The sequence below is a fragment of the Gopherus evgoodei genome, chromosome 3, assembly GCF_007399415.2.
Source record: "Gopherus evgoodei ecotype Sinaloan lineage chromosome 3, rGopEvg1_v1.p, whole genome shotgun sequence".
Classification (NCBI taxonomy): Eukaryota; Metazoa; Chordata; order Testudines; family Testudinidae; genus Gopherus; species Gopherus evgoodei.
The window spans coordinates 9,855,180-9,882,162 of NC_044324.1; the positions used below are offsets into that span (position 1 = coordinate 9,855,180).

At 63.1% G+C, this 26,983-nt stretch overlaps 1 protein-coding gene across 5 annotated transcripts; it reads left to right on the forward strand.

The window, feature by feature from the left end:
- Positions 1–575: 575 nt before the first annotated feature.
- On the forward strand, positions 576–26,983 carry SLC5A6 (solute carrier family 5 member 6). 5 transcript variants are annotated; one of them, XM_030554948.1, is made up of 16 exons: positions 576–664; positions 10,776–11,303; positions 12,180–12,245; positions 13,096–13,147; positions 13,683–13,750; positions 14,370–14,524; positions 14,873–15,013; positions 15,333–15,462; positions 16,155–16,243; positions 16,364–16,476; positions 16,931–16,998; positions 18,324–18,410; positions 18,750–18,937; positions 19,214–19,317; positions 20,302–20,423; positions 25,127–26,983. In XM_030554948.1, the coding sequence occupies exons 2-16, from the start codon at positions 10,974–10,976 to the stop codon at positions 25,283–25,285; spliced, it is 1,872 nt and encodes a 623-aa protein (XP_030410808.1). In that variant the 5' UTR covers positions 576–664; positions 10,776–10,973; the 3' UTR covers positions 25,286–26,983. The 5 variants fall into 5 exon arrangements, 3 of the variants coding, with proteins under 3 accessions (XP_030410808.1, XP_030410810.1, XP_030410809.1); XR_003999423.1 differs by lacking the exon at positions 576–664 and adding an exon at positions 22,416–22,521 and having other exon boundaries at positions 10,142–11,303; positions 25,127–25,214; XR_003999424.1 differs by lacking the exons at positions 576–664; positions 18,750–18,937 and adding an exon at positions 22,416–22,521 and having other exon boundaries at positions 10,139–11,303; positions 25,127–25,214.

Here is a 26,983-nt window from a genome sequence, read left to right on the forward strand (position 1 = left end):
TCAGGAGGAGGGAGAAAACTTGTTCACCTTAGCCTCCAATGATAGAACAAGAAGCAATGGGCTTAAACTGCAGCAAGGGAGATTTAGGTTGGACATTAGGAAAAAGTTCCTAACTGTCAGGGTAGTTAAACACTGGAATAGATTGCCTAGGGAAGTTGTGGAATCTCCATCGCTGGAGATATTTAAGAGTAGGTTAGATAAATATCTATCTATTAGGGATGGTCTAGACAGTATTTGGTCCTGCCATGAGGGCAGGGGACTGGACTCGATGACCTCTCGAGGTCCCTTCCAGTCCTAGAGTCTATGAGTCTATGGCTCCACTGCCCCCCGGCTCCCAGGCCCCCCCAGTTCCCAGGCCCCCCAACTCCACTGCCCCCCAGCTCCCAGGCCCCCGGCTCCGGGCTGCAGCTTTCGGACGCTGGAAGGCGCCCCTGGCTCTAGGGGGCGGGGCCGGGAGCAGGCAGGTGCTTGGCGGGGGCGGGGCGGGCGACACTGCCAGGAATGGAGATGGCGGCTCGGAAGGCGGGAACGGGAGTCAGTGCCCGTGCGTTACGTCATCACTCTGCGCCGGAGGACGGGGAAGCCCCCGCCCGTTGGGATGTCCGGGCCGCAGCACGTGTGTGGGGATCGCAGGGGACAGAGTCGGCAGCGCGGAGCCTCCCGGGTGAGTGACATGCGGGGAGAGCGGCGGGGGCGGGGGAGCCGCGTGGGGCGCCGGGGAGAGCGGCGGGGAGCCCGCGTGGGGCGCGGGCAGCGGCGGGGGAGGGGAGCCCGCGTGGGGCGCGGGAGAGAGCGGCGGGGAGCCCGCGTGGGGCGCGGGGCAGCGCAGCGGGGAGCCCGCGTGGGGCGCGGGCAGCGGCGGGGGAGGGGAGCCCGCGTGGGGCGTGGGCAGCGGCGGGGGAGGGGAGCCCTCGTGGGGCGTGGGGAGAGCGGCGGGGAGCCCGCTTGGGGCACGGGCAGCGGCGGGGGAGGGGTACCCGCGTGGGGCGCGGGGCAGCGCGGCGGGGAGCCCGCTTGGGGCGCGGGGCAGCGCGGCGGGGAGCCCTCGTGGGGCGCGGGCAGCGGCGGGGGAGGGGAGCCCTCGTGGGGCTCGGGGCAGCGCGGCGGGGAGCCCGCTTGGGGCGTGGGCATCGCGGCGGGGAGCCCGCGTGGGGCGCGGGCAGCGGCGGGGGAGGGGAGCCCGCTTGGGGCGCGGGACAGCGCGGCGGGGAGCCCTCGTGGGGCGCGGGCAGCGGCGGGGGAGGGGAGCCCTCGTGGGGCTCGGGGCAGCGCGGCGGGGAGCCCGCTTGGGGCGTGGGCATCGCGGCGGGGAGCCCGCGTGGGGCGCGGGCAGCGGCGGGGGAGGGGAGCCCGCTTGGGGCGCGGGACAGCGCGGTGGGGAGTCCTCGTGGGGCACGGGCAGCGGCGGGGGAGGGAACCCTCGTGGGGCGTGGGGAAAGCGTCGGGGAGCCCGCTTGGGGCGCGGGGGAGAGCGGTGGGGAGTCCGCGTGGGGCGCGGGCAGCGGCGGGGGAGGGGAACCCGCGTGGGGCCGGGGCTCCCTTACGGTTCGGCCTTCGGCGCTGCCAGACCCGGGCGGCCGGCGCCAGGGGCAGCCGGGGGACAAGTCTGGGGAGGGGCCCCGTCGGGGGGGAAGCGGTGCTAGCTCAGCAGATGAAGCGGGACCCCCCCCGGGGCTGAGAGCGGGCCTGGGCTGGGCGGCGGGACCCCGGGTTCAGTACCGGCTGGGGGGGCTGCAGGGGGAGTTGTGCGGGAGGGCGGCTGGTGAGCTCTTAGCTTGGGGATCTCAAGAAATTTGCTAGTGGCCTCAGAGCGCGGCCACCAACTCCTAAAACACTTAATTAACTCCAGGAAAAACCAGTAAATATGCACATAGACATGTCCACGTCCTTGTAATTTATTTCTGTGGGTTTTTATTGCAAACTCAATAGTCCTTACCGCCCTAAACAGAATAGACACATACGGAGCTTTGCATGTTTTCATTTTTTAGGTAATTTTTTTTCAGACTTGCTAGCTAGTAAGCTTGCTGCTGTGAAAGTTGGTAGTTGTATATTATCACTTTTCACAGCAGATTTACTCAGCCCCAGCAAGCTGGAGGACAAATTAAGCCCTGGATGAGGAGATGGCTGGAGAGTGGAGTGGAGCGGGAGTCAGGGCAGTCAATGGTGGGGGGTGAGCCTGGGGCTGGAGCCTGGGGTCCCACTGCACAGCTGGGGGCTGGAGGAGGCAGTGGGGTCGGGGTGGCGTGAGAGAGCGAGCCCAGGGGCAGAGCCTGAAGCCCGGTGGCTGGGGGTGGAGCCCACCGCTGCACGGGTAGAGCCCACCGCCCCACTGCTGAAGCCTGAGCCCTGAGCCCCACCGCCCCTGGTAAGGTGGAGAACTCTTACTGATTGCCTGCTCCTACGCTGTTTGGGACTCTGGAAGGGGATAGGGACCAGGCCCTTGGGGGTGGGGGGGGCACTGCTCCCCCGCTCCCCCATCATCACCCAGGAGACTGTGGCCACTAGAAAAGCCCCAGTGGTCTGGACAAAAGTCCCTGGTGGCCACATTTGAGAAACAAAGTCTGTATCCAGCATGGCCACAAGCTCCCGGGTGGGGTGTCAGGCGCTGTGCGATCCAGGGCAGAGATATTGGAGATCGGCACAGGGTTACTGAGTGTTATCACAGCCCCTGGGGACTCCTTGCCCCCGGGAAGTGCCCAGAGCAGGGCTGTGTCTGCAGAACACCTTCAGTGTCCCCACAGGCAACAGCGCCTCTGCCTGGACAGGCCTCAACAGAGCCCTGGCCTGGTGTTGACTCCTCACCCTCCTGGCACAGGCCCTTGGCCTGACCTCAGAGTCTGGAGTGAGCTCCCAAGTGAAGCCCCTCCCCCGGGGGCTGGATAGAGCCCTGGTTCACCAGTGATTTAGCTAATGGCACAGAGAGCTCACTGGGGAAGTCTGCAGACGATACCAAGCTGGGAGGGGTCGCGAGTGCTTTGGAGAACAGGATTAAAATTCAAAATGATCTGGACAAACTGGAGAATGGGTCTGAGGTAAATAGGATGAAATTCAATCAGGACAAATGCAAAGTGCTCCACTCAGGAAGGAACACTCAGTTGCACACATACAAGCTGGGCAATGACTGCCTAGGAAGGATACTGCGGAAAGGGATCTGGGGGCCATAGTGGATCACAAACTAAATATGAGACAAGAGTGTGATGCATAAAAACGAACATCATTCTGGGATGTATTAACAGGTGTGTTGTAAGCAAGACATGAGAAGTGATTCTTCCGCTCTACTCTGCGCTGGTTAGGTCTCAGCTAGATTATTGTGTCCAGTTCTGGGTGCCACATTTACTCCTGAGGGGATTCTGTGCCAAAAAGATTAAAAATTATGTGCACAATATTTTAAAGTTCTTCAAAATTCTGCAAATTGTATGTCAAATGTGGCGGCTCCAGCGTGACATTGGGGAGCACAGGCCACTGGCTGCACAGGGGTGGATCGCTGTGCAGCGCTCCCCCTCCCACCCCGACATGGACTCAGTGGGGAGGCTGTACCCAGCCGTGACACAGCTGAGGAGTGATGGGCACAGGAAGTGCGCGTCGGGGAGAGGGGAGAAGTTTGCAGAACTTCCTACAGCCAGAGGAGAAATTTGAGGGTGGGCTGAAGTCCTGTCCTCCCCAGCCCATCTGGGACTAGCAGCTGAGCCTGATGCAGGATGGGAGCCACCAGTCAGATCTCTCCCACCCCCAGTGATTTACCGCTGCCGGCTGCCCTGGGCCCCCAAAACATACTGCTGGGGAGGGTCGCGGGACCACTCTTGTGGCTTCCCTTTGCTTCTCCCATCAGAGAGTCATTTTTCTGCAGGGAAGCAAAGAAATCTGCAGGGGACATAAATTCTGCGCATGTGAAGTGGTGCAGAATTCTCCGGGAGAACACATTTCAGACAAGATATGGACAAACTGGAGAAAGTCTAGAGAAGAGCAACAAAAATGATTAAAGGTCTAGAAAACATGACCAGTGAGGGAAGATTGAAAAAACTGGGTTTATTCAGTCTGGAGAAAAGAAGACTGAGAGGGGACATGATAACAATTTTCAAATACATAAAAGTTTGTTACAAGGAGGAGGGAGAAGAATTGTTCTTAGCCTCTGAGGACAGGACAAGAAGCAATGGGCTTAAATTGCAGCAAGGGCAGTTTAGGTTGGACATTAGGAAAAAGTTCCTAACGATCAGGGTGGTTAATCACTGGAATAAATTGCCGAGGGAGGTTGTGGAATCTCCATCCTTGGAGGTTTTTAAGAACTGGTTAGACCAGCGGTTTTCAAACATTTTTCTAGTGACCCAGTTGAAGAAAATTCTTGATGCCTGTGACCCAGTGGAGCTGGGGATGAGGGGTTTGGGGTGTGGAAGGGGCTCAGGGCTGGGGCAAGGGGTTGGGATGCGGGAGGGGCTGGGGTGCAGGCTCGAGAGTGGGGCCAGGGATGAGGGGTTTGGGGTGGAGGGTAACACACTGGGGGGCTCTCAAGGCTCCCGGCCCCGCTGTGGGGAGCAGCCCTTGGCAGCAGGGACTGGGGCGGCTGTTCACCCTGCTCATTGTTGCTGCAGCCCGAGGTGTCGCCCTTCCTGCGGCTCCACTGTGAGCCACAGGGCACCATGTCCCGTCCCCACCCATGGGCCTGGCTCAGTGACATGGGGAGCTGCTTATGCCCACCCCAGGGGCTCTGCCTTGTCACTGCCCCCCAGTCCCCAGAGCCCCCCCCCAGCTCACGCCACCGCAGGCGAGCCCAGACAAGCTGTCGCATGCATGGAGGTGCCAGGCGATCACGGGCTGAGCCGTAATCCCAGCAAATATGCCCCACAAAATTCCTCCTGCCACAAAGCTTCTGAGCAATGCAGCCCCCAGCCAGCCCCGAATCCGGCTAGCCCCTCCTCCCTGGCTCCGGCACTGCTCCACCCGGGCTCCCCCTCCAGAGAGGAAGCTGCCTCCCTGCTGTGGTGTGGGGTTTGCCGATGTGGGGTTTGCCCTGTGCAGGGGCCAGGAGCCCCGTCTGTGCTCCCATCTAGCCATCTCCACCCCCTGGCGACTGCAGGGTCAGACCTGGGCCCAGGGCATCCAGGGCCCTGCCAGCGGCCCCCACTGCCCCCTGTCTGCAGGCAGGGGATTGGCCTTTCACCCCTTCTCCCTGCGTCTTAGCCAGCAGGTCGCCCCCTTAGCAGCCTCCTGGGAGGTGTCCCCTGCAGGGCTGGGGCCATGCTGCCCTCCCGACCCGACGTGGCAGTGCTGGATACCCTCTGGGTGGTGTCTCCCCGCCTCAGGACTGGGGGTGTGCAGCCGTGACCCACTGCTGTGCCCTGCAGGGCTGGGGCCATGCTGCCCTCCCGACCCGACGTGGCAGTGCTGGATACCCTCCGGGTGGTGTCTCCCCACCTCAGAACTGGGGGTTTGCAGCTGTGACCCATTGCTGTGCCCTGCAGGCCGGGCCAGGGGCTGCCCTATGAGTCCTGCGATGGCAGCGTCTGGCTGAGCACACCACCTGCTCCAGCCTGGGCGCTGCCCGGTTCCTGTGCTGAGCACGGTGGAGAAAGTGGGGCTCTGGCCAGCCTGGGGCCAGTGTGATGCTGGCCACAGGAACGACACCCCGGGGTCTCCTGAGCCCCAGGGAGGGTGGGGAACCCACCCTGGACACCTTTCACTCCTCTGCTGCCCCAGCTCCTGCAGTGACCTCCCGTAGCCCTCTCTGTCCCAGTCACTTCCCCTGCTCCGGGACTCCCCAGGTAACTGAGCCCTGCCGGGCCCGAGCTGTGGCAGGTTCCGAGCCAGTCTCCTGCCTCTTGCCTGACTGGCTAATCTGTATTGGTGGGCAGGGATTGGCCAGGTGCAGGGCCTGGCTTTGGGGAATGGGGCTTGGCACAGACACACAGGATCATAGACCTCCAGAGGTCACCTAGTCCCGTCCCCTGCACTCAGGACAGGACTAAGTATTATCTAGACCATCCCTGAGAGGAGTTTGTCCAACCTGCTCTTAAAAATCCCCAATGATGGAGATTCCACAACCTCCCTAGGCAATTTATTCCAGGGCTTAACCACCCTGATAGCTAGGAAGTTTTTTCCTAATGTCCAACCTAAACCTCCCTTGCTGCAATTTAAGCCCATTGCTTCTTGTCCTATCCTCAGAGGTTAAGAGAAACAATTTTTCTTCCTCCTCCTTGTAACAACCTTTCACATCCTTGAAAACTGTTATCATGTCCCCACTCAGGCTTCTCTTTTCCAGACTAAACAAACCCAATTTTTTCAGTCTTCCCTCATAGCTCATGTTTTCCTGACCTTTCATCATTTTTGTTGCTCTTCTCTAGAGTCTCTCCAATTTGATTTCATCTTTCCTGAAATGTGGCACCCAGAACTGGGCACAATACTCCAGCTGAGGCCGTATCAGCACGGAGTAGAGCAGAAGAATTACTGCTTGTGTCTTGCTTACAACACTCCCGCTGATACATCCCAGAATGATGTTCGCTTTTTTTGCAAGTGTTACACTGCTGACTCATATTTAGTTTGTGATCCACTATGGCCCCCAGATCCCTTTCCGCAGTATCCTTCCTAGGCAGTCATTGCCCAGCTTGTATGTGTGCAACTGAGTGTTCCTTCCCGAGTGGAGCACTTTGCATTTGTCCTGATTTAATTTCATCCTATTTACTTCAGACCCATTCTCCAGTTAGTCCAGATCATTTTGAATTTTAATCCTGTTCTCCAAAGCACTCGCGACCCCTCCCAGCTTGGTATCGTCTGCAAACTTCCCCAGTGAGCTCTCTGTGCCATTAGCTAAATCACTGGTGAAGACATGGAACAGAACCAGACCCAGAACTGATCCCTGCAGGACCCCACTCGTTATGTCCTTCCAGCCTGACTGTGAACCACTGATACCTACTCTCTGGGAACGTTTTTCCAAACAGTTTTGCACCCACCTTATAGTAGCTCCATCTAAGTTGTATTTCCCTAGTTTGTTTATGAGCAGGTCATGCGAGGCAGTGTCAAAAGCTTTACTAAAGTCAAGATATACCACATCTACTGCTTCCCCCCATCCACAAGGCTTGTTACCCTGTCAAAGAAAGTTAGCAGGTTGGTTTGACAAATCCATGCTGACTGTCACTTATCACCTCATTATCTTCTAGGTGTTTGCAAATCGATTGCTTAATTATTTGCTCCATTATCTTTCCAGGTACAGAAATTAAGCCAACTGCTCTGTAATTCCCTGGGTTGTCCTTATTTCCCTTTTCATAGATGGGCACTAGATTTGCCCTTTTCCAGTCTTCTGGAATCTCTCCCGTCTTCCAGGACTTCTCAAAGATCATCACTAATGGCTCAGATATCTCCTCAGTCAGCGCCTTGAGTATTCTAGGGTGCATTTCATCAGGGCCTGGTGACTTGAAGACACCTAACTTGTCTAAAGCGACAAAGAATCCTGTGGCACCTGATAGACTAACAGACATATTGGAGCATGAGCTTTCGTGGGTGAATACCCACTTCGTCGGATGGTGGTGATTGGACGTCTGTTAGTCTATAAGGTGCCGCAGGACTGTTTGTTGCTTTTTACAGATCCAGATTAACATGGCCACCCCTCTGATACTTGACTTGTCTAAGTAATTTTTGACTTGTTCTTTCCCTATTTTAGACTCTGATCTTACCTCATTTTCACTGGCATTCGCTATGTTAGACAACCAGTCACCCCCAACCATCTGGATGAAAACCGAAACAAAGGTGTCATTAAGCACCTCTGCCATTTCCACCTTTTCTGTTATTGTTTTCCCCCCTCATTGAGTAATGGGCCTATCCTGTCCTTGGTCTCCTCTGGCTTCTCATGTATTCGTAGAATGGTTTCTTGTTACCCTGTATGTCCCTGGCATTTTCTAACTGCCAACTGTCTTCAATTGTTTTTCTCCTTAGACTTGCTTCCTATGGCATTTTACCTACCAACGCCCTGAATTTGCTGAAGTCTGCCTCCTTGAAATCCATTGTCTTTAGTGTGCTGTTCCCAAGCTACCCCCAGCTTGGGGACTGTCTCTTTGATGGGCCAGACCCCCGAGGGGTCCCACTTGTCCTTCAGTGTCAGCCACTTGGCCTCAGCTCTTCCCGAGTCTGAACCTCCGGGGCTCCAGGCCCCCTGCTTCACCCCAGGAGCTCTGATGCGCTTTTTCATTGTCTCCTCGGATTTTCCAGTGTTATGGGATCGCCTCGACCGCTCCTTTTCAATGACCCTCCCGGGCTCAGACAGGCAGGAGACTGTCTCCCAGCCTGTCCTGAGAGCAAACACTCCTTTTACCCCTCTGGGTAAACATGCAAAATATAGGGAAACTGAGGCTGACATAGGGGGTCCTAAAAATATTACAGAACATTTCCCCTTGGTCACAGTGCCAGAGGATGTAGAAGCTGGTGTGTGTGTGTGTGTGTTTGCGCGCGGGTGCACACGACGACAGAGCTGTGAGGACCTGGAGTACTGTTAGAAAGGGCTGGATCCAGCAGGAAATTTTTCCCAGGGTAAGGCCAGGCGCCCCTCTCCCAGCAGCCGCTGCTTGGAGTCTTTCTGTGATCCGGGGAAATGCTTCCCCTGGGCTCTCGGGTGTCCAGAGCCCAGCCCAGCCCAGTCTCTCGACAGGGAGCTCACTAAGTGGCGCCTGCCGGGGAGGGACTGGCAAGGAAACCAGAGCCCGGCAGTTCTAGGGCAGCCAGTGACTCCACACAGGAGCCCAGGGAGTAGAGACTCTGACACCCCTGGAGCCTGGCTGTCGTGACGGCTTTGGGGGCTCTGCAGTGAGGGGCCAGGCAGCAGCTCTTGAGGGGGGCAGCAGAGGGACCAGCCAAGGACCCAGACCAGGACCTGGGGGCGAGGCCCGTGCCATGCCATCCCTGCTCTGGGCATGCTTCACAAGGTGGCAGAGAGTTCACAGAGCAGGGGAGCTGGAAGCCAGGACTCCTGACTTCTGGGAAAGGAGTGGGGTCTGGTGGGTCAGGGAGTGGGGCTGGGCCCAGACTCCTGGGTTCTCTCCCCAGCTCTGGGAGGGGAGTGGGGCTGGTGGTTGGAGCAGGGGGGGCTCGGAGCCAGGACTCCTGGGTTCTCTCCCCGGCTCTGGGACGGGAGTGGGGCTGGTGGTTGGAGCAGGGGGGGCTCGGAGCCAGGACTCCTGGGTTCTCTCCCCGGCTCTGGGAGGGGAGTGGGGCTGGTGGTTGGAGCAGGGGGGGCTGGGAGCCAGGACTCCTGGGTTCTCTCCCCGGCTCTGGGAGTGGGGGCCGGTGGTTGGAGCAGGGGGGGCTGGAAGCCAGGACTCCTGGGTTCTCTCCCTGGCTCTGGGAGGGGAGTGGGGCTGGTGGTTGGAGCAGGGGGGGCTCGGAGCCAGGACTCCTGGGTTCTCTCCCCGGCTCTGGGAGGGGAGTGGGGCTGGTGGTTGGAGCGGGGGGGGGGGGGGGAGCCAGGACTCCTGGGTTCTCTCCCCAGCTCTGAGAGTGGGGGCTGGTGGTTGGAGCAGGAGCCAGGACACCTGGGTTCTCTCCCTGGCTCTGGGAGGGGAGTGGGGCTGGTGGTTGGAGCAGGGGGGGCTGGGAGCCAGGACTCCTGGGTTCTCTCCCCAGCTCTGGGAGTGGGGGCTGGTGGTTGGAGCAGGGGGGGCTGGGAGCCAGGACTCCTGGGTTCTCTCCCTGGCTCTGGGAGGGGAGTGGGGCTGGTGGTTGGAGCAGGAGGGGCTGGGAGCCAGGACTCCTGGGTTCTCTCCCTGGCTCTGGGAGGGGAGTGGGGCTGGTGGTTGGAGCAGGGGGGGCTGGGAGCCAGGACTCCTGGGTTCTCTCCCCAGCTCTGGGAGTGGGGGCTGGTGGTTGGAGCAGGGGGGGCTGGGAGCCAGGACTCCTGGGTTCTCTCCCTGGCTCTGGGAGGGGAGTGGGGCTGGTGGTTGGAGCAGGGGGGGCTGGGAGCCAGGACTCCTGGGTTCTCTCCCTGGCTCTGGGAGGGGAGTGGGGCTAGTGGTTGGAGCAGGGGGGGCTGGGAGCCAGGACTCCTAGGTTCTCTCCCCAGCTCTGGGAGTGGGGGCTGGTGGTTGGAGCAGGGGGGGCTGGGAGCCAGGACACCTGGGTTCTCTCCCTGGCTCTGGGAGGGGAGCGGGTGGGGCTCTGGGGTTAGCAGGTTTGCCAAGTGCTGTAGCTGCAGGGCGGGGCTGTTATTGCAGCCGCGCTGCCTGCGTTTTTTGGCAGCGTTTCCCTGTTGCCGGTGGAGCCGGCGAGGTTCAGGACGGAGTCGCAGGGCTGGGGCTGCTGCGGCCCCATGAGTCGTGGTGAGATATGGCCCTGCAGCACCGCCCTTGAGGAGGAGCAGGTCAGGCACAGGCCCAGTGCCTGGAAAAGCCCCAAGGAGCTGCCGTCGGTGGGGCCACAGAGGTGAAATCTGGGCGGGTGTCAGCTCCCTGCCGTGTGCTGAGGGGCTGGGAGCCGTGAAATGGTTAATCTGGCATTCCTCTGCCCACTCCCCCCATCCCAGCAGGGTGCCCAGCCCAGCCTGGAGCAGTCCGGTCCTTGAGACAGGCTGAGCTAGTGGGAGCCGAGTGAAGGTCCTTGCTGCACTATCTCCTCGCTGGCTGCTTGCCCGTGGGAAGTGGGTGAAGGGGCAGCCCTGGGCCGAGGGCACCTTGTTGCAGCTGGCTGGGCTGCGGCATGTGACCCCTCCCCGTGTGCCGTGCCAGCCCCTGGCACTGGGGCCGGGGAAGAGTCAGTAGGGGCTGCCCTCCCTCCCTGCTCACTGACTCTCTCTTCTCTTCCAGCTCGGCGGCTGTGCGTGATGGTGGCAGGGCCTGAGGCGCGTGCCAGAGGCGCGGGGGGCCGGTGACTGGTGCCGGCGCAGCCCCTGCATGGCCCGTGGTGGGTAGAGCTGAGTGCGAGGCCAGCGCGGCTGGCATGGCCGGCCTGGGCAGAGCCGGTGGGCGCAGAAGGCTGTAGTGCAGCCGGCCGGCAGCATTACCATGGCGTTCACGGTGGCGGATTACACCGTCTTCGTGCTGCTGCTGGTACTCTCCTCCGCCATCGGGCTGTTCTACGCGCTGAGCGGCGGCCGGCAGCGCACGGTGCAGGAGTTCCTGCTGGCCAACCGCAGCATGAGCTTCCTGCCCGTGGCCCTGTCCTTGCTGGCCACCTTCCAGTCGGCCGTGGCCATCCTGGGTGTGCCAGCCGAGATCTACCGCTTCGGCACCGAGTACTGGTTACTGGGCTGCTGCTACTTCCTGGGTCTCCTCATCCCAGCGCACGTCTTCATCCCTGTCTTCTACCGCCTCCACCTCACCAGCACCTACGAGGTGATCGCCCGGCGGGCAGGACAGAGCGATTGGCGGGCAGGGCCATGGGCCAGGAGGGGCAGGATGATGGGGCAGCGGGTGGGCTGGGCGGGATGATGGGCTGGTGAGGGGGCAGAGTGATGGAGCAGGTGGGGAGCAGGGCGATGGCGTAGGTGGGGGATGGGGTGATGGGAGGGCTGGGAGGGGTGATGGGCCAGTGGGGGGGGTGGAGCGATGGGGTAGGTGGGGTGGGTGGAGTGATGGAGTAGGTGGGGAGCAGGGCGATGGCGTAGGTGAGGGACAGGGTGATGGGTGGGCTGGGCGGGATGATGGGCTGGTGAGGGGGCAGAGTGATGGAGCAGGTGGGGAGCAGGGCGATGGCGTAGGTGGGGGACGAGGTGATGGGAGGGCTGGGAGGGGTGATGGGCCGGTGGGGGGGGGCGGAGCGATGGGGTAGGTGGGGTGGGTGGAGTGATGGAGTAGGTGGGAGCAGGGCGATGGGCTGGGGAGGGGGTGGAGGGGCGGAGCAATGGGTTTGGTGAGGGACAGGGTGATGGGTGGGGTGGGCGGAGTGATGGAGCAGGTGGGGAGCAGGGCGATGGGCTGGTGAGGGGGCAGGTGAGGGGCAGAGCAATGGGTTTGGTGAGGGACAGGGTGATGGGTGGGGTGGGCGGAGTGATGGAGCAGGTGGGGAACAGGGCGATGGGCTGGTGAGGGGGCAGGGCAATGGGCCAGTGATAGGCACCACCAGCCAATTCTCGGGCTGACTCGTGGGCTATAAGATGCGGGAGCAGGATCGCGTCTCGTGGGCCCAGAAAGGGACAGAAGTGAGCCCCATACGCAAAGCCTGTCTGCCCCCCCCACTCACCCGCCTGCCTCTCCCTTCTCCCCCGGCAGTACCTGGAGCTGCGCTTTAACAAGGCTGTGCGTGTGTGTGGCACCGTGACCTTCATCTTCCAGATGGTGAGCGTCTGTCTGGCCCCCGGCTCCGGCTCCGCCCGGGCCCCTGGCACGGGTGGGGTGGCTGGGCTGTGCTGGGAGGTGAGGGGGCTGATATGGGCAGGCTGCACTACAGACCCCAGTGCGCAGCGGGGTCAGAGATCTCCCATCCCAGGCGCACGGCATGCTGGGAGCTGCAGCCGGTCACTCCGGCTCTTCCAGACGCCTGCGACCTGCCTCCCTGCTCCGCACCACGGGGTCTGCCAGGGCTGAGTGCGCATGCGGGGAGCCCCTGGGACGGGACGGGACGGGACGGCAGGCGCTTGGGGCTGGAGCTCAGTGTCTTGGCCAGGGCCCCAGCGGCCATGGGCTCAGATCAGTTCCCGTTGGGGTGGAAGGGACAGCGGCCCCTCGGGGTCCCTGGGCGCAGGCAGCACGAGCGCAAGCATTTCACCCTCAGAGAACCTGCCCTGGGCCGTGGTCCCTCCTGAGGCCTCCAGGACAAACCCCCAGCACAGGGAGCCTCTGTTGGCCAGGGCCAGGCTGGCAGGGGGCTGCACATGGGACATGAGGGGCCTCTCTGAAGGCGGGGCAGGTGGGGGCCTACCACACATCGCCCTGCCCCACGCCTGGCTCTGAGGAGTGCTGCTAATCCTCCCACTTCCTGGGTGTTGAATTCCTCCCACCCTCCATCAGCCTGGTCCCGCTGGGCCCTGCGTTGGCCTGTGGGGGGCCCTGCATTGGCCTATGGGGGACCCTGCGATCCCACTGGGCCCTGTGCTGGCCTGTGGGGCTGGCTGCCTCCGTTTCGTGTCTCTCTGGCTGGCTCAGGCCACCTGGGCACCATAACTGCTGCTGCTTCTCTGCCCTGCAGGTGATTTACATGGGGGTCGTTCTCTACGCACCCGCGCTGGCTCTCAATGCAGGTAACGCAGGGAGGGTGGGGCCCTGAGCCCAGGGGCGGGAGGGATAAACAGAGGGGCGCAGCATAGATGTTCCAAAGGCAGTGGCTGAGGGATATTGGGAGGTTTTCACCCAAAGTGCCCATAGCCTGTGGAACTCACTGCCACTGGGTGTCACTGAGCTCAAGATTTGCAGCAGGATCGGCCATTTCTCTGGCTCAGGGAATATCCAACGCTAGGCTGGTGAATCTGAGGCTGTCTGGCAGGGAGGTGACACCTCCTGCGTTGGTGTTGCTGCTGCTCAGGAGCCTGGCCGGGAGCTCTGGGGGCACAACACCTCCCCACCCCCAGTAGGGGCAAGGTGCGGCCGGGCCACGCGGCTCATGCTCCTCTCACTGTGAGGAGAGGCCCGTTCCCAGCCTGGCGAGGGCTGTTCCCTCTCCAGCGTGCCTGGTGTGAGCGGGGGCAGCAGGCTGGGGGCCAGGCCCAGGACTGGGGTCTCTGGAGTGCTGGCTGCCTGGCCCTCACCCTTTCCTGATGGCTGGTGTTTTCTTTGCAGTGACTCAGTTTGACCTCTGGGGGGCGGTGCTGACCATGGGCCTGGTCTGCACCCTGTACACCACCCTGGTAAGCGCCGGTGCCAGCCCATGTGGGGTGGGGGGCCTGGGGCTGCTCTGGGAACCATCTGAGGGGCGGGGAGTGAGACCAGAGAGGACACTCGTTCCCCATGGCCCAGGGTCTGTCGGTGCCCAGCCTGCCAGGCAGGAGAGAGACCCCCTGGTGTCCCAGTTAGGCAGCTCCCTGTGTGCCCGGGACAGGGCTGCTTCCAAACGCCCCAGTGATGGGGCATCCAGCCCTGCCCCCGTCTCCCTGCCCTGCCCTCCTCTCCCTCCTTGGGAGCAGCCTCCTGCCCTGCCCTCCTCTCCCTGCTGGGGAGCAGCCCCCAGCCCTGCCCCCAGCTGGACCCATCTCCCTGCTTTGGAGTATCTCCAAAGAGTCACCCTGACCCCCTCCTTCTCACTTTCCCCCCTGCCCTCTGATGACACCCTGTGTCTGCCCCTAACCTGGTGTTGGTGCCCTGCCCCTCTGTGTCGAGGGTTCTCCGCCACCCAGTGTGATGGGGGCTCACCCCTGCCCGCCCCCCAGAGCTCTGGGACTGGCCTCTGCTGGGAGGGGCTGATGCAGGGTGGCCCCTGCGCTCCTGCCCTGTGCTCAGGGCTCTGCTGTTGGCCCGTTCCTTCCACAGGGCGGGCTGAAAGCTGTCATATGGACCGACGTCTTCCAGACGCTGGTGATGTTTGCAGGGCAGCTGGCCGTCATCGTGGTGGGCACTGTCAAGGTGGGCAGCATGGGGCGGGTCTGGCAGCTGGCGGCTGATCAGGGGAAGATCTCTGGAATTGAGTAAGTGGAACCGTGGAGACCTCGCGGGCCCCCCGACTCTCACACCCTGTAACGTCTGCCTGGTGTCCCAGCCCGTGCCCGCTCAGCCCTGGTTAAGGGGGTGGTGGGGAGAACCCAGCCCACTTCCATGGGACCTGCCTGCGCTGCGGGTCAGGGAAGGCCTGAAGGGTGCTAGACAAGCCACGGCCAGACGCAGACCCTGCTTTGGGCAGGAGGAAGCTGCCCTGCCCTGCCCTAGGGGCAGTCACACCATGCATCCAGCCCCGAGTGCTCTGTGGGGCCGGGACCCCTCACTCCCAGCCCCACAAGCTCAGATTCCAGCCCTTGCCCATCTGTGTCTTGCTGCAGCCTCAACCCCGACCCCTTTGAGCGTCACACCTTCTGGACCCTGTCCGTCGGGGGCGTCTTCATGATGCTGTCGCTGTATGGCGTGAACCAGGCCCAGGTGCAGCGCTATCTGAGCTCCCGCACCGAGCAGGAGGCCGTGCTGTGAGTATGGGGGTGGGGGAAGCCGTGGTGCGCAGCCCTCCCGGGCAGGCGGCTTGGCCAGCCCCCTGGGCAGCTGACTGCTGTGTCGCAATGGGACAGCTGGGAGCTGCTCTGCACAGGCTCCCCGGCTCCAGCGGGGTGGGGACCCCACAGCCAAGGCCTTCAGAGCTGCCTCCGGCCCCTACAGCCTCCCGTGCCCGTCTGGGCCGTGCTCAGGGAGCGCTGGGCCCGGCTCCCTGCTGGCGAGGGGCTCTGGAGAACCAGTCCCAGGGGTTCCTGCCTGCACGCGCCCCTGTAACACCCCCCTCATCCCTCGCAGCTCCTGCTACGCCGTGTTCCCCTGCCAGCAGGTGGTGCTCTGCCTCAGCTGCCTCACAGGCCTTGTCATGTTTGCCTATTACCAGGAGCATCCGCTCACGGCAGCCCAGAGCCAGGCCTCCTCGGACCAGGTGAGTGCCGGGCTGGGCCCGGGATCAACCTCCTTACCCTAAAGCCAGGGGATTCCCGTCTGCGAGAGCTCTGGGCAGCTCTCTTCCTCGCTCGGAGATGGCCCCTCAGTCTTGCTCCCACTGGGGCCCCTTGGGCTCACTTGTAGAAGAGGAACCTTCCCTGATGCCTGCCTGAGTCAGCAGAGAGCCTGCAACGCTGGCTCTGGGCAGGGGAACGGCACCACGCAGCCCCGGGGCGTTGACTCTGAAACCCAACGATGGCGGCTCTGAGTGATGGTGACTCTGCTAGTGACGGTGCTGCTGCTTGTTTTCACAGCTGTCCCTTCCCCTGGGTACCCAGCCTCTCGCCCCCCTCGGCGAACTGGTGCCCTGACCTCCCCTCTCGCCCCCCTCGGTGAACCGGTGCCCTGACCTCCCCTCTCCTCCCCTGGCTCACGGGTCCCTGACCAGCTTCCTGCCTTTGCAGGAGGTTAAGTCCATGAATGGCTGTTAGCCAGGCTGGGTAAGGAATGGTGTCCCTAGCCTCTGTTTGTCAGAGTGTGGAGATGGATGGCAAGAGAGAGATCACTTGATTATTACCTGTTAGGTTCACTCCCTCTGGGGCACCTGGCTCTGGCCACTGTCGGCAGACAGGATACTGGGCTGGATGGACCTTTGGTCTGACCCGGTATGGCCGTTCTTATGTTCTGCAGCTGGTTCTGTACTTCGTCATGGACGTCCTGAAGGACCTGCCCGGCCTGCCCGGCCTCTTCGTCGCCTGCCTCTTCAGCGGCTCCCTGAGGTGAGTGCCCCATGCCCAGGCAGTGCCCAGCGCCCGGGTGCTGAGAGTCCCGTGTCTGGGCTGGGTGTGACGGGAGCAGGCCTCTCCCAGCTGATCCCAGTTCCTCTCTCTGCCTTGCAGCACAATTTCCTCAGCCTTCAACTCCCTGGCCACGGTGACCATGGAGGACCTGATCCACCCCTACTTCCCCGGCCTGCGGGAGTCCCGTGCCACGCTGCTCTCCAAGCTGCTGGGTGAGTCACGCTCCTGCAGGCCACGCAGCTCCCTGCTGGGGTTCCGAGCCACACTCCCAGGGAACGGGGCGTCCTCCCAGCCCCTGACAGCTGCCTGGTCCCAGTGGCCACGCAGAGAAAGACCCTGAGCCAGCCCCGGGCAGGCAGGTCTGTGGGAGCTCATCCCCATCTGGATCTGCTGCCCCAGCCCCAGCTCTGCCAGTGCCCTCTAGTCCCAACCCGCACTCCCCTGCTAGCCCAGCCCTGCCCCCCTCTGAGCTCTGCCGGTGCCCCTCACTCCCGACCCGCAGCCCCTGCTAGCCCGACCCTGCCCTGCTCTGAGCCCTGCCAGTGCCCCTCACTCCCGACCCGCAGCCCCTGCTGCCCCGGGCTCCTGGCTGTGTCCTGCCCAAGGGCAGGTGGTTGTATTGAGTGATGCTGCAACTTCTAACCCCCTTCTCCTCCCCCTCCCCAGCTCTCAGTTATGGCCTGCTCTGCCTGGGGATGGCCTACCTCTCCTCCATGATGGGCCCCATGCTGCAGGTAGGACATGCCCCGCCCCAGGGCTCTCAGCCCAGGGAGGTGCTGGGCCGGGGGGAAGCTGGTGTTCTGGCCACTTGCCAAAGGACTTTGTGCTCAGATTCATGAACTCCTGGGCTTCAAAGCCAGAAGGGCCCATCCTGATCCTCCAGTTTGACCTGCCCACTGCAGCCCCCAGAACCCCCCCCCCCCCACCGCAATAGGCCCCGAGCCTCTATTGTCCTCAAATCAAGGCTTCACGTGACAGACTCCACCATTCACACAAGTTCAAACCAGCAAGTGACCCAGGCCCCAGGCTTCAGACGGAGGCGAACCCCGTCCCCCCAGGGTCTCTGCCAACCTGACCCGGGGAAAATTCCTTCCCCGCCCTAAATCCGGGGATCAGTTAGACCCCAGGCATGTGGAGGAGATCCACCAGCCAGACAGCTGGGAAATAATTCTCTGCAGTGTCCCATCACCGGCTGCTGGGGAGATTTGCTGCTAGCGGTCACAGATCGGCTCCATGCCATCGTAGGCAGCCCCATCACACCATCCCCTCCATAAACTGATCACACTCAGGCTGGAAGCCAGTTCGGGGTTTTGCCCCCACTGCTCCCCTTGGGCAGCTGCTCCAGAGCTTCACTCCTCTGGTGGTGGGAAACCTTCATCTAATTTCAAATCTAAACCTGCCAATGGCCAGTTTCTAGCCACGTGTTCCTGTGTCCACATGGACACTTAGCTTCAATAACTCCTCTCCCAGCCTGGTGTTTATCCCTGGGGTGGATTTAGAGGGAGCAATTCGATCTCCCCTGGGCCTGCGTCTGGTCAGGCTAAACAAGCCGAGCTCGTTGAGCCTCCTCGCGTAAGGCAGGTTCTCCGTTCCTGCGATCAGCCTCGTCGCCCTTCTGTGCACCTCTTCCAGTCTGAATTCATCTTTCCTACCCACGGCAGAGCAGCTCTGCTCACATTGTCCAGCCGAGGGCTCCCCAGTGCCTGGTATAACGGTACTAACACGTCCCGTCTCTCCGGGAAATCCCTCACCTGACGCACCCTAGGACTGCGTTAGCCTTTATCACGGCCGCGTCACACTGGCGGCGCATAGTCACCGCGTGATGGACGCAGACACCCAGGTCTCTCCTCCATTGCTTCCAACGGAGACATCCCCAGCTCACCGTGCCTTGTGTAACCAGCACTTCTCTCTGAACACCCAGCAGGTGCCCTAAGGGGCTTGTTCCTAGTACATGTCTCCCCCACTCTGTCCCCCCCCAGCCTGAGGCAGGGAGCCCCACTGCCCTCTGTCCCGGGGGGCTGTGCCCTGGCTGCAGGCGTGATGCGCTCTCTGCCCACAGGCTGCCATCAGCATCTTTGGCATGGTGGGCGGCCCGCTGCTGGGACTCTTCTGCCTGGGGATGTTCTTCCCGTGTGCCAACCCCACCGTGAGTGTCACTCCCGCCTGGGCCCCTCCCTAGGGTCTCCGGGCCCCTGCCCTGGTCTGGGCCTGCATCTGCCCCCATCCCCCTTGGGTCTGGCTGCCGAGCTGGGGCGGGGGGTGCAGCAGGCCTGGTACTGGCCAGGCTCCAGTTGCTGTGAATCTCTGGGCTCCACTGCAGCCAATGCAGTGTGGGGGAAACTGAGGCTGTGCCCAGCAGGGAGATGGATTCAACTGGGGCATGGCCGCTCCACCGGCTGGGCTGGGGTCTTGGTGCCTCCCCAGCGGGGTCAGGGAGGGCTCTGGAGCTGCATGGGCCGCTGCTGACTACTGTCCCTGTGTGCAGGGTGCGATTGCCGGGCTGGCAGCTGGGCTGGCAATGGCCTTCTGGATCGGCATTGGGAGCCTGGTGTCCAACCTACGGGCGGCCCCCTCGGCCCTGCCGCTGTCCAACATCACCGACTTCCCCCAGGCCAGCAGCCTGAGCACGGCCATCGCCACCACCCTGCTGACCTCGACCCCGGCCCCAAAGCGGTGAGTGGGGGGAGCTGTGCTGTGGAGGGGGTCTGACCCCAGCCCTTCCCTGGGGAGGGTGCTGGGGACAGAGTGCTGGGCCCCGGCTGGAGGCTCCTGGGAGACCGAAGGAGCATCCCCCAAAGGGGTGAAGGTGCGTTAACATCCTTCCAGGCTGCAGGTGCAGGCGCACGGCGTCCTGGGCCCGCCAAGGAGCAGAGATGTTCAGCGGTGGCTGGAACCCAGCACCTGTGCCAGGTCCCCAGCTGCTCCCTAACCCGGCTGTTTCCCCCATAGCCTCTCAGGGCTCCAGAAATTCTACAACCTGTCGTATATGTGGTACAGTGCCCACAACTCCACCACCGTCATCCTGGTGGGCCTGCTGGTCAGCCTGCTGACGGGTACGTGCAGGGGGGCTCCTGGCTGTGTGTGAGGTGGGGAGGGGGGATGAGGGGTTCTCATGGATCCAGAGGATCTGGCTACACCCCAGTTTTATGCAGGCCCTGGTGTGCCACAAGGGGAGGGCTCCTGCTCGGCCCGTCCCCCTGCCCAGCGAGTCCCACTGAGCCAAATGCCCAGGAGAGACTCAGCTGCTCTGCAGGGACCCTGCGCCCACCAGTGCCTGCAGCGACACTAGGCAGCCTCTGCCCGAGCTGGTCTCGGTCCCCTGGGCTTGGCCCAGAGAAATTGGGGTTAAGTCCCTGCTGGTCGACACCAGGGCCACTGGAGCCAGCCTGCTCCAGGAACCAGATCCCTGCCTGCCGGAGCTTCCCACTGTCTGTGGGTCTGTCCTGGGCTCCCACTGTCTGCCTGGTTGCGGCTCTAGCTGGTCCTAGCATTTATCCGTGCCGCGCCCCCACCTCCTGTCTCCTACCCAAGAGCAGCCCCACGGGCTGGCAGCCCTGAGCCCAGCGGGTTGCGGCCAGGCCCATAGGTCAGGGACAGGACAGAAAATCCCACTCTCGGCTGCGTGGGGGCAGGAGGGAGAGACTGGGGAGGTGGGGGAATGAAGGGCTTGTGGCTGCGGGCAGGAGCTCAGGTTTGGGGGCCCCCAGGCTCCCTGTTAGGCTGGGGGCTGGATGCCTCTGGCAGCGCAGCCTGGGCCAGGCCCATGACCAGAGAGCAGAGGCTGTGGCCCAGCATGCAGCGCTGCCCCTCAGGGGGCATCTGTCCTGAGGCCGGGGGCTACCGGCTCCTGGCCGTGGCTGGGCCAGGCACAGTTGCCCCAGGGGAGGACAAGGAAGGAGAGAATAGACCCAACCCTGCCTCCCCTGGCACTGGGAGTCTCTGCGCCCGTGGCCTGAGGAAATGCAGGCTGACGTGGGGACAGTCCGAGGGGTGCAGCGGCCATGTAACCCCCTGTGCTCTGTCCCTCGCCCTGGCAGGCCCCACCAAGGGAGCGACCGTCAACCCTCGCACCATCTACCCCGTGCTGCCCCGGCTGCTCTGCTGCCTGCCCCAGAGGTACCGAGAACGGCTGAGCTGTGGGGTGGTCTGCTCTGCTGAGGTGAGTGGCTGGGAGCTCTGTGAGTGCGGCAGGGCAGGGCTGCCGCCCTGCCCAGCGACGCGCCCCTACGTTATTCCATACGGTTCCTGCCCAAGCCCCCGTCATCGCCAGGCACTGACCCCTGTCGCAGGGCCACTTGGGGGGGGGTGTGCACCAGCAGGGGGCTGTGTGGTGGCTCTGTCACAGGAGTCCAGTTGGCAGCGCAGGCCTGGAGCTGGGCACGGCCGGCGGGCTCGGCTGGTCCTTGCTTCATCCAGACTAGGCCCCATGGCAGCTCCGTCTCCCACCCAGGCGAGCCTTGCCCTGTTGGGGGGCCTGAGGACAGAGCTGTCGACCTCCAGCCCCACTCTGGAGCTTTCGGCTCTGAGATCTGCTGGGCCCGGGCCCCAGAGGGAAGGGCCGAGACCTTGAACCTGACCTGATGCCTGTGGGCAGGTGGGATGTGCTGGCAGGAGCCCACGTGTCCGGGGAGAGGTGCTGCAGCAGGCTGAGCTAGGTGGACTCCCCGCCCTGCCCAGGGCTCCCTGCCCAGGTGTGATGGGATCGCAGGAGCCCATGTGTCTGGGGAGAGGTGCTGCAGCAGGCTGTGCCAGCTGGACTCCCCGCCCTGCCCAGGGCTCCCTGCCCAGGTGTGATGGGATCGCAGGAGCCCATGTTGCTGAGTACCCGCAGTGCTGAAGGCTCCTGCTCCAGGTGGGATGTGCTGGCAGGAGCCCATGTGGCAGAGGAGAGGTGCTGCAGCAGGCTGTGCCAGCTGGACTCCCTGCCCTGCCCAGGGCTCCCTGCCCAGGTGTGATGGGATCGCAGGAGCCCATGTTGCTGAGTACCCGCAGTGCTGAAGGCTCCTGCTCCAGGTGGGATGTGCTGGCAGGAGCCCATGTGTCTGGGGAGAGGTGCTGCAGCAGGCTGAGCTAGGTGGACTCCCAGCCCTGCCCAGGTGTGTTGGTTGCCGTGATGCAGATGGGGGATGAAGCCTGTATAACTGTGGCAAGGTCTGCTAGCCGTGGAGGGGGTCGGGCATATTTGGCCCGGGGGGAGGTCACAGCACTGGGGGTGTCACCGCTCACCTGGTGGCCTGTAGCTCCCAACCTGCCGGTCACGCCCCAAGTGTGTGCGCCCCACACAGGCCTGGGCCAGCTGCTCGCTCCCCAGCAACCTGGCTGCAGCCGCATTTGCTTCCATGGGCCAGGGGCCCTGTCCCCAACTGCCAGCCCCCAGCTCTGGGCACCATACGGCCCCTGGGAGAACCCCTTCAGTGTGACAGGCCCCCTGTCAGTTGCTGGGGCTAGGCCCTTTGCCCCACCCCCTCCCGGCGCCGCACACCTGGTCTGCCATGAGCCCCCTCAGGGAGCCCACTCAGCAGTCATACAGGAGGTTTATTGAACATCTGGACCCAGCCCAGGCAGTTCTCAGGGCCCTCGGGCGGGCCTGGCCAGTCTCAGCCCCGGCCAGCTGGGTCTGTCCCATGGGGCCTCGGCTGCTGCTTGTCCTCAGCCCAGCCCCCTCCCTCCAGCCAACCACCTAATATCCCCTCATCTGTCCTGCATCCTCCGTGCCAGGTAAACAGGCTACCTGCACCCTTGCTCTTCCGGCCTCTGTTCCCCCTCCCCCGGCTGGAATCAGCCGGGCAGGTCCCCGGGCCCCTCTCTCCACAGCCTGTTGTCCTCCTGCTGGCCAGAACCACCCCGCTCCCAAGCTGCTCTGGGTCACCAGTCACTGGGTCCCCAAGCTCCAGGCTGTGTCTGGGGTCCCAGCTGCTAGGCAAAGTCACACCTGGTCCTCTGCAACCCTCCCTTCCACCCCTCACTACACATGCAGCACCCAGGGAAACTGAGGCACGCACAGTGTTCATGCAAAACACTAAGAAATGTCCCACTTCATCCCAGGCCCTGACACACTCCCAGTCCTGAGTGTCCCTAAAACCATGTGCCCTGCAGCGCCCAGCCCTCCCCTGCACGCTCAGAGCAGTAATATGGGTCTTTGCTCCTTTAGGGAGACCAGAGCAGATAACGTCTTGTTACCCTAACTGGGGCAAAGCCACGCTGCCCAGAGCTGGGTTATTGTACACAGACGAACGAGTCACACAGCAGCCATCAGGGTACGTAAGGAAGGGAGCTCCCAGCCCCATACACTTTCCGGTGACCTGGGCTTTGTTCAAGGTGGAGTTCTCCTTCCCAGCCATGGCTGGCTGGCTCGCCACAGGTGCGCTACAGGCTGGTTTCTTTTGGTGAAAGCTCTTTGCCTATGCAGGTTTCTCACTTACGTTCAGTGTGCAGAGACCTCCCCCTCCCCCACACCTCTCTCAGCTTGCCAGAGCCCTTCTCCCTTGTGCCTGCCCTGTGGGCTTCCCATCCCCTGTTGGAAATGGGGCTTCCGGGTTGTGACTCTGCCACGCTTAACGGCTGTAGGAGGTGGGGACAGCGGTGATGTTCCCTGCTGGTGGGGAAGGACCTGTTTCTCCTTTGCTGGGACACTCTGCAGCACAATGTCCCATAGTTCCTGATGGAGTGTCACTGCCGTGCAGACATTTGGTGGTGCTGTTAATCACCAGCGTGTGTCAGGCCTTCACTAAACACCTCATTCCCTACATGGTTATAACCCAGAAATGTTGGACATAATCCGATGAGCCAGTTGCTTAGCAGGTGAGGTTCAGACCCCCTGTCTTTATAGCCCAGATAAAGTTTCTCTTGCCTACTGGAAGCTTTCTCCTGCCTCACTTGGTAGCATGGGGCTTCGTTTGCCTGGCACATAAATGGACCTGCATTGTCTCTGCTTGACTCTGGGCTGGGCATAGAAGCAAAGACGCCCTCCTTTGTCTAGGGCAGACCTGTTTACCAACTCCCCTGACATGGCTGGTTTAAACACCCATTAGTGGAATTCCAGTGTGTATCCATAACTCTTACTACACACTGCACGGACATCATGCAAGAACATGAATGACCAGCGAGGCATTAGTTTCCCAGTGACATATGACATGACACCTGGTAGATACAGGTTAGAGGCACAGTGAGCTGGGGTGCATGGAGCTGGTCTCCTCAGCTGATCTGGGGGAGCCCCTGGCTGCCGGCACTGGGATCGCTTAGGGCCCCAGTGTTACTGCAGGGATGGGGCCGGGCTCTGAGCCCACCAGAGGTGGGCAGCGGCGGTGCTGCCGGGACGGGTCTGGGCTCTGGGCGGGACAGAGGTGGGCGGCGGCGCTGCTGCTGGGACAGGGCTGGGCTCCGAGCTGGCCAGAGGTGGGCGGCGGCGCTGCGGCCGGGACGGGGCCGGGCTCCGAGCTGGCCAGAGGTGGGTGGCGGCGGTGCTGCCGGGACGGGGCCGGGCTCCGAGCTGGCCGGAGGTGGGCGGCGGCGGTGCTGCCGGGACGGGCCTGGGCTCTGGGCGGGATGGAGGTGGGCGGCGGCGGTGCTGCCGGGACGGGGCCGGGCTCCGAGCTGGCCGGAGGTGGGCGGCGGCACTGCGGCCGGGACGGGGCCGGGCTCCGAGCGGGACGGAGGTGGGTGGCGGCAGCGGCGCTGCCGGGACAGAGCCGGGCTCCGAGCGGGACGGAGGTGGGTGGCGGCAGCGGCGCTGCTGGGACGGGGACGGGCTCCGAGTCGGCCGGAGCTGGGCGGCGGCGGCACTGCCGGGATGGGGCCGGGCTCTGAGCTGGCCGGAGCTGGGCAGCGGCACTGCCGGGACGGGGCCGGGCTCCCAGCCGGATGGAGGTGGGCGGTGGCGGTACTGTTGGGTGCTGCTGTGTGAGAGCTCAGCGAGGAATCCACCCCAGGCTGGGCACTGACCTGACCCTCGCCCATGGAGATGGCCCTGGGGCTAGATGGCCTCAGCCTGGCTCGGGGGCGCTGGAGTCAGCTGTTCTCCAGGCCTGGGACCATCTTGATGGTCGTGGGGGCTGGAATGTGGTGAAGGGCAGACAGGGAGGTGGTGCTGGAGCCCTGGCATCTGACTTGCTAACCTAGCAGCTGCAGGTGGCTTTGGGAAGGGCCCAACGGAGACCTGGTCCTTGTGCTGCACAGCCAGGGAAGGGTTGAGGGGAGAGGCCGTTCCTAGTGCTGCTCGTTGGGTGCGTCCCTCCAGCAAGGACTCAGCCCACTTCAGCGCATTCCCTTGGACCCGTCCACCTCTCTAACGCCAGCCAAGCATGCCCTGGGCAGCAGGTCGAGTGCTGGCGAGGGGACGCAGGACAAGAATGGGTGTCTGGCCTCTGTCCGCCGACAGGCGGGAGCCAGCCATCAGCACCGCTAGTAGGGGGTCCATCCCAGGGCCTGGCCCGAATGCAGCTTGGGCTGAGGCCGGGGCCGGGACGTTGGCTCCAGGTAGCCGGCCAGGGCTTGCTGCTCTCTGAGCTGGCTCGGGCCGGGGAGCTTTAAGCACTGGGCTAGAGCCGGCTCTGCAGGGTGGGCAGGCGGCTGCAGGTTGGGAGGAGGAAGGGAGGCGTTGGCTGTTCCAGGCAGGAGCGGCCCCAGGACTCTCCCCAGCACTTGTCCTGAGTTCAAACCTCAACCAGGGCCTGTCCTGAATGCTAGGGACACAGGGAGCTGGTGGCAGACGGGTAGAGGGAGCAGGTCCATGGTGCCAGCCCCATGGCCCATTTCCTGCCCCCTGAACCTGCCGGTCCGCTGTCCCTGGTCCAGCTAGGAGCCAGCACCTGCCAGTGGGGAAAGACCCTAGTCCCCCTCTGACCCTCCTCTTTCCCTGTGCAGGACGGAGGCTGCGAGGAGCCAGCGCCCCATGCCCCGGAGAAGACCAGCAATGGAATGCTGAATGGCCCCATCGTGGGCCTGGCCCATGCGGAGGAGGGCGAGGGCTTTGCCAGGACAGAGGGCACTCACACCTACATCCTGCAGGAGACGTCGCTCTGAGCGGGGGCCCAGGCGGCAGAGCAGGAGTTAGTGTCCAGCCGCTGGGGGTGGAACGCAAAGGCCCTGCTGGAAGCACCGGCCTCACCCTGGGAACGGCCCTGCTGAGCGTGCACAGCACGAAGGGGCTGCTCCCCTCCTGGGGCAGGTTCCTGCTCCCCTCAGGCGCTCCCTGCCCACAGCTCAGGGCTCCACGCACACTCAGGCCGCAAGCACCAAATGACCCATGGGTGGCTGACGCCCACCCTGCGCTACTGGAACCCGGCTGATGGAGTCAGGCCCCAGCCTGGGGCTGGCATAGCCCTGCCTTGCTGGCCACTTGCCCACATGCCCTGGGGGGCACAGAGGTTAACTGCTGTTATGTGCCAAGCCCGGGGGTGGGGAGAGACCCCACTGGTTCCCAGGCCCGGAGCTGGGCCGTGCACTGATGCACCGGGCAATGCTGTGAGGGGACCAGCCGGCCTCCCGTTGCATGGGACCAGGTGCCCGGGGCCAGGCCCTCGTTTCTACATGCGCTAATCCCTGCAGTCAGTCCATCCATCCATCCATCCATCCCTGCGCAGGCCTCCCCTGCCCATGGGGGGCGGAGGGGGTGTCTGCAGGACCCCTGGACCCCCCGCATTTCCTGAGGTCTGGGCTGTCTGCCCCTGAAACCAAGGGGCTCTGTCCCTCAGCCTCCCACTGCCTGCTGTGTGCCCCAATGCTGAGATGGGCCCTGCTCTAAGTCTTTGGTGCCTCCTAACAGACTCTGCCCTGGCCCCACCCGGCTGGGGCCACATGCCTTTCCCTGCCATCGGGCCCCAGCCCCTGGGCTCAGGTTGGCTCATGGCGGGGGGGGGGGCAAGGCTGGGAGCCAGCCCCATGGGGCACTTGCAGGAGGCGAAGTGGGCCCAGCCCAGGGCAGCACCCTCCTGCTCTGGCTGTGGGGCACTGGGATTCTGCACTGCAGCCCCTGAGCCCCATTTGCACCATGCCAGGTGCTGCTCCAAGCTGCAGGGCATGCTGGGAGCTGTAGTTTGCTCAGGCCCCGGCTCTAGTTGCAGGTGGAAATGATGGACCAGCTGCATTCCTGGGGGCCACGGGGGCTGTGGCTCTGCCCTTGGCACCTGGGCTGTTAGCTGGGCTCAGAGCCCTTGCTGTGCCCTGGCGCCTGCTGCTGCACCACCTTGGACTCCCCTTCGCCCTGGCGCAGAGCCCAGCCTGTGCCCCCCATGTTACCATGGGGGTCGGTGACGGTGCTGTGGAGTCGATTGGTGGTGGCGCATGCAGCCACGTGGCGGGGCCAGCATGGGCTGCTGGCTGCTCCCAGGTGTCCCAGGCATGGCTGTCCCAGCAGAGGGGCTCGGGCTGGGGCACGCTGGCTGCTCCTGCGGGAGCTAGTGGGGGTACATAGACCACAGCAACAATTTGCAATGATGCCCCTTGCTGGCAGCCCTCCCATAGCCAGTGTCCCACACTTGCAGCCTTCTGCTCACAGTGCCCCACAGCCAGTCCCCCTGTTCTCAGACCCCCCACCCCATCCCTGACCCCTGCTTGCAGCTCCCCACAGCCAGTGGCCCCACTCACAGCCCCCCATCCCTGCCCCCTGGGGCCCTTCCCTGATTCTGTTCAATGAGTTGTTCTAATTGTTCGTTAATTGTCTTTTGCCCCCAGCACCTGGGGCTGTTGTCTCAGTAAAGTGATTCTCTGTGATTACGCTGC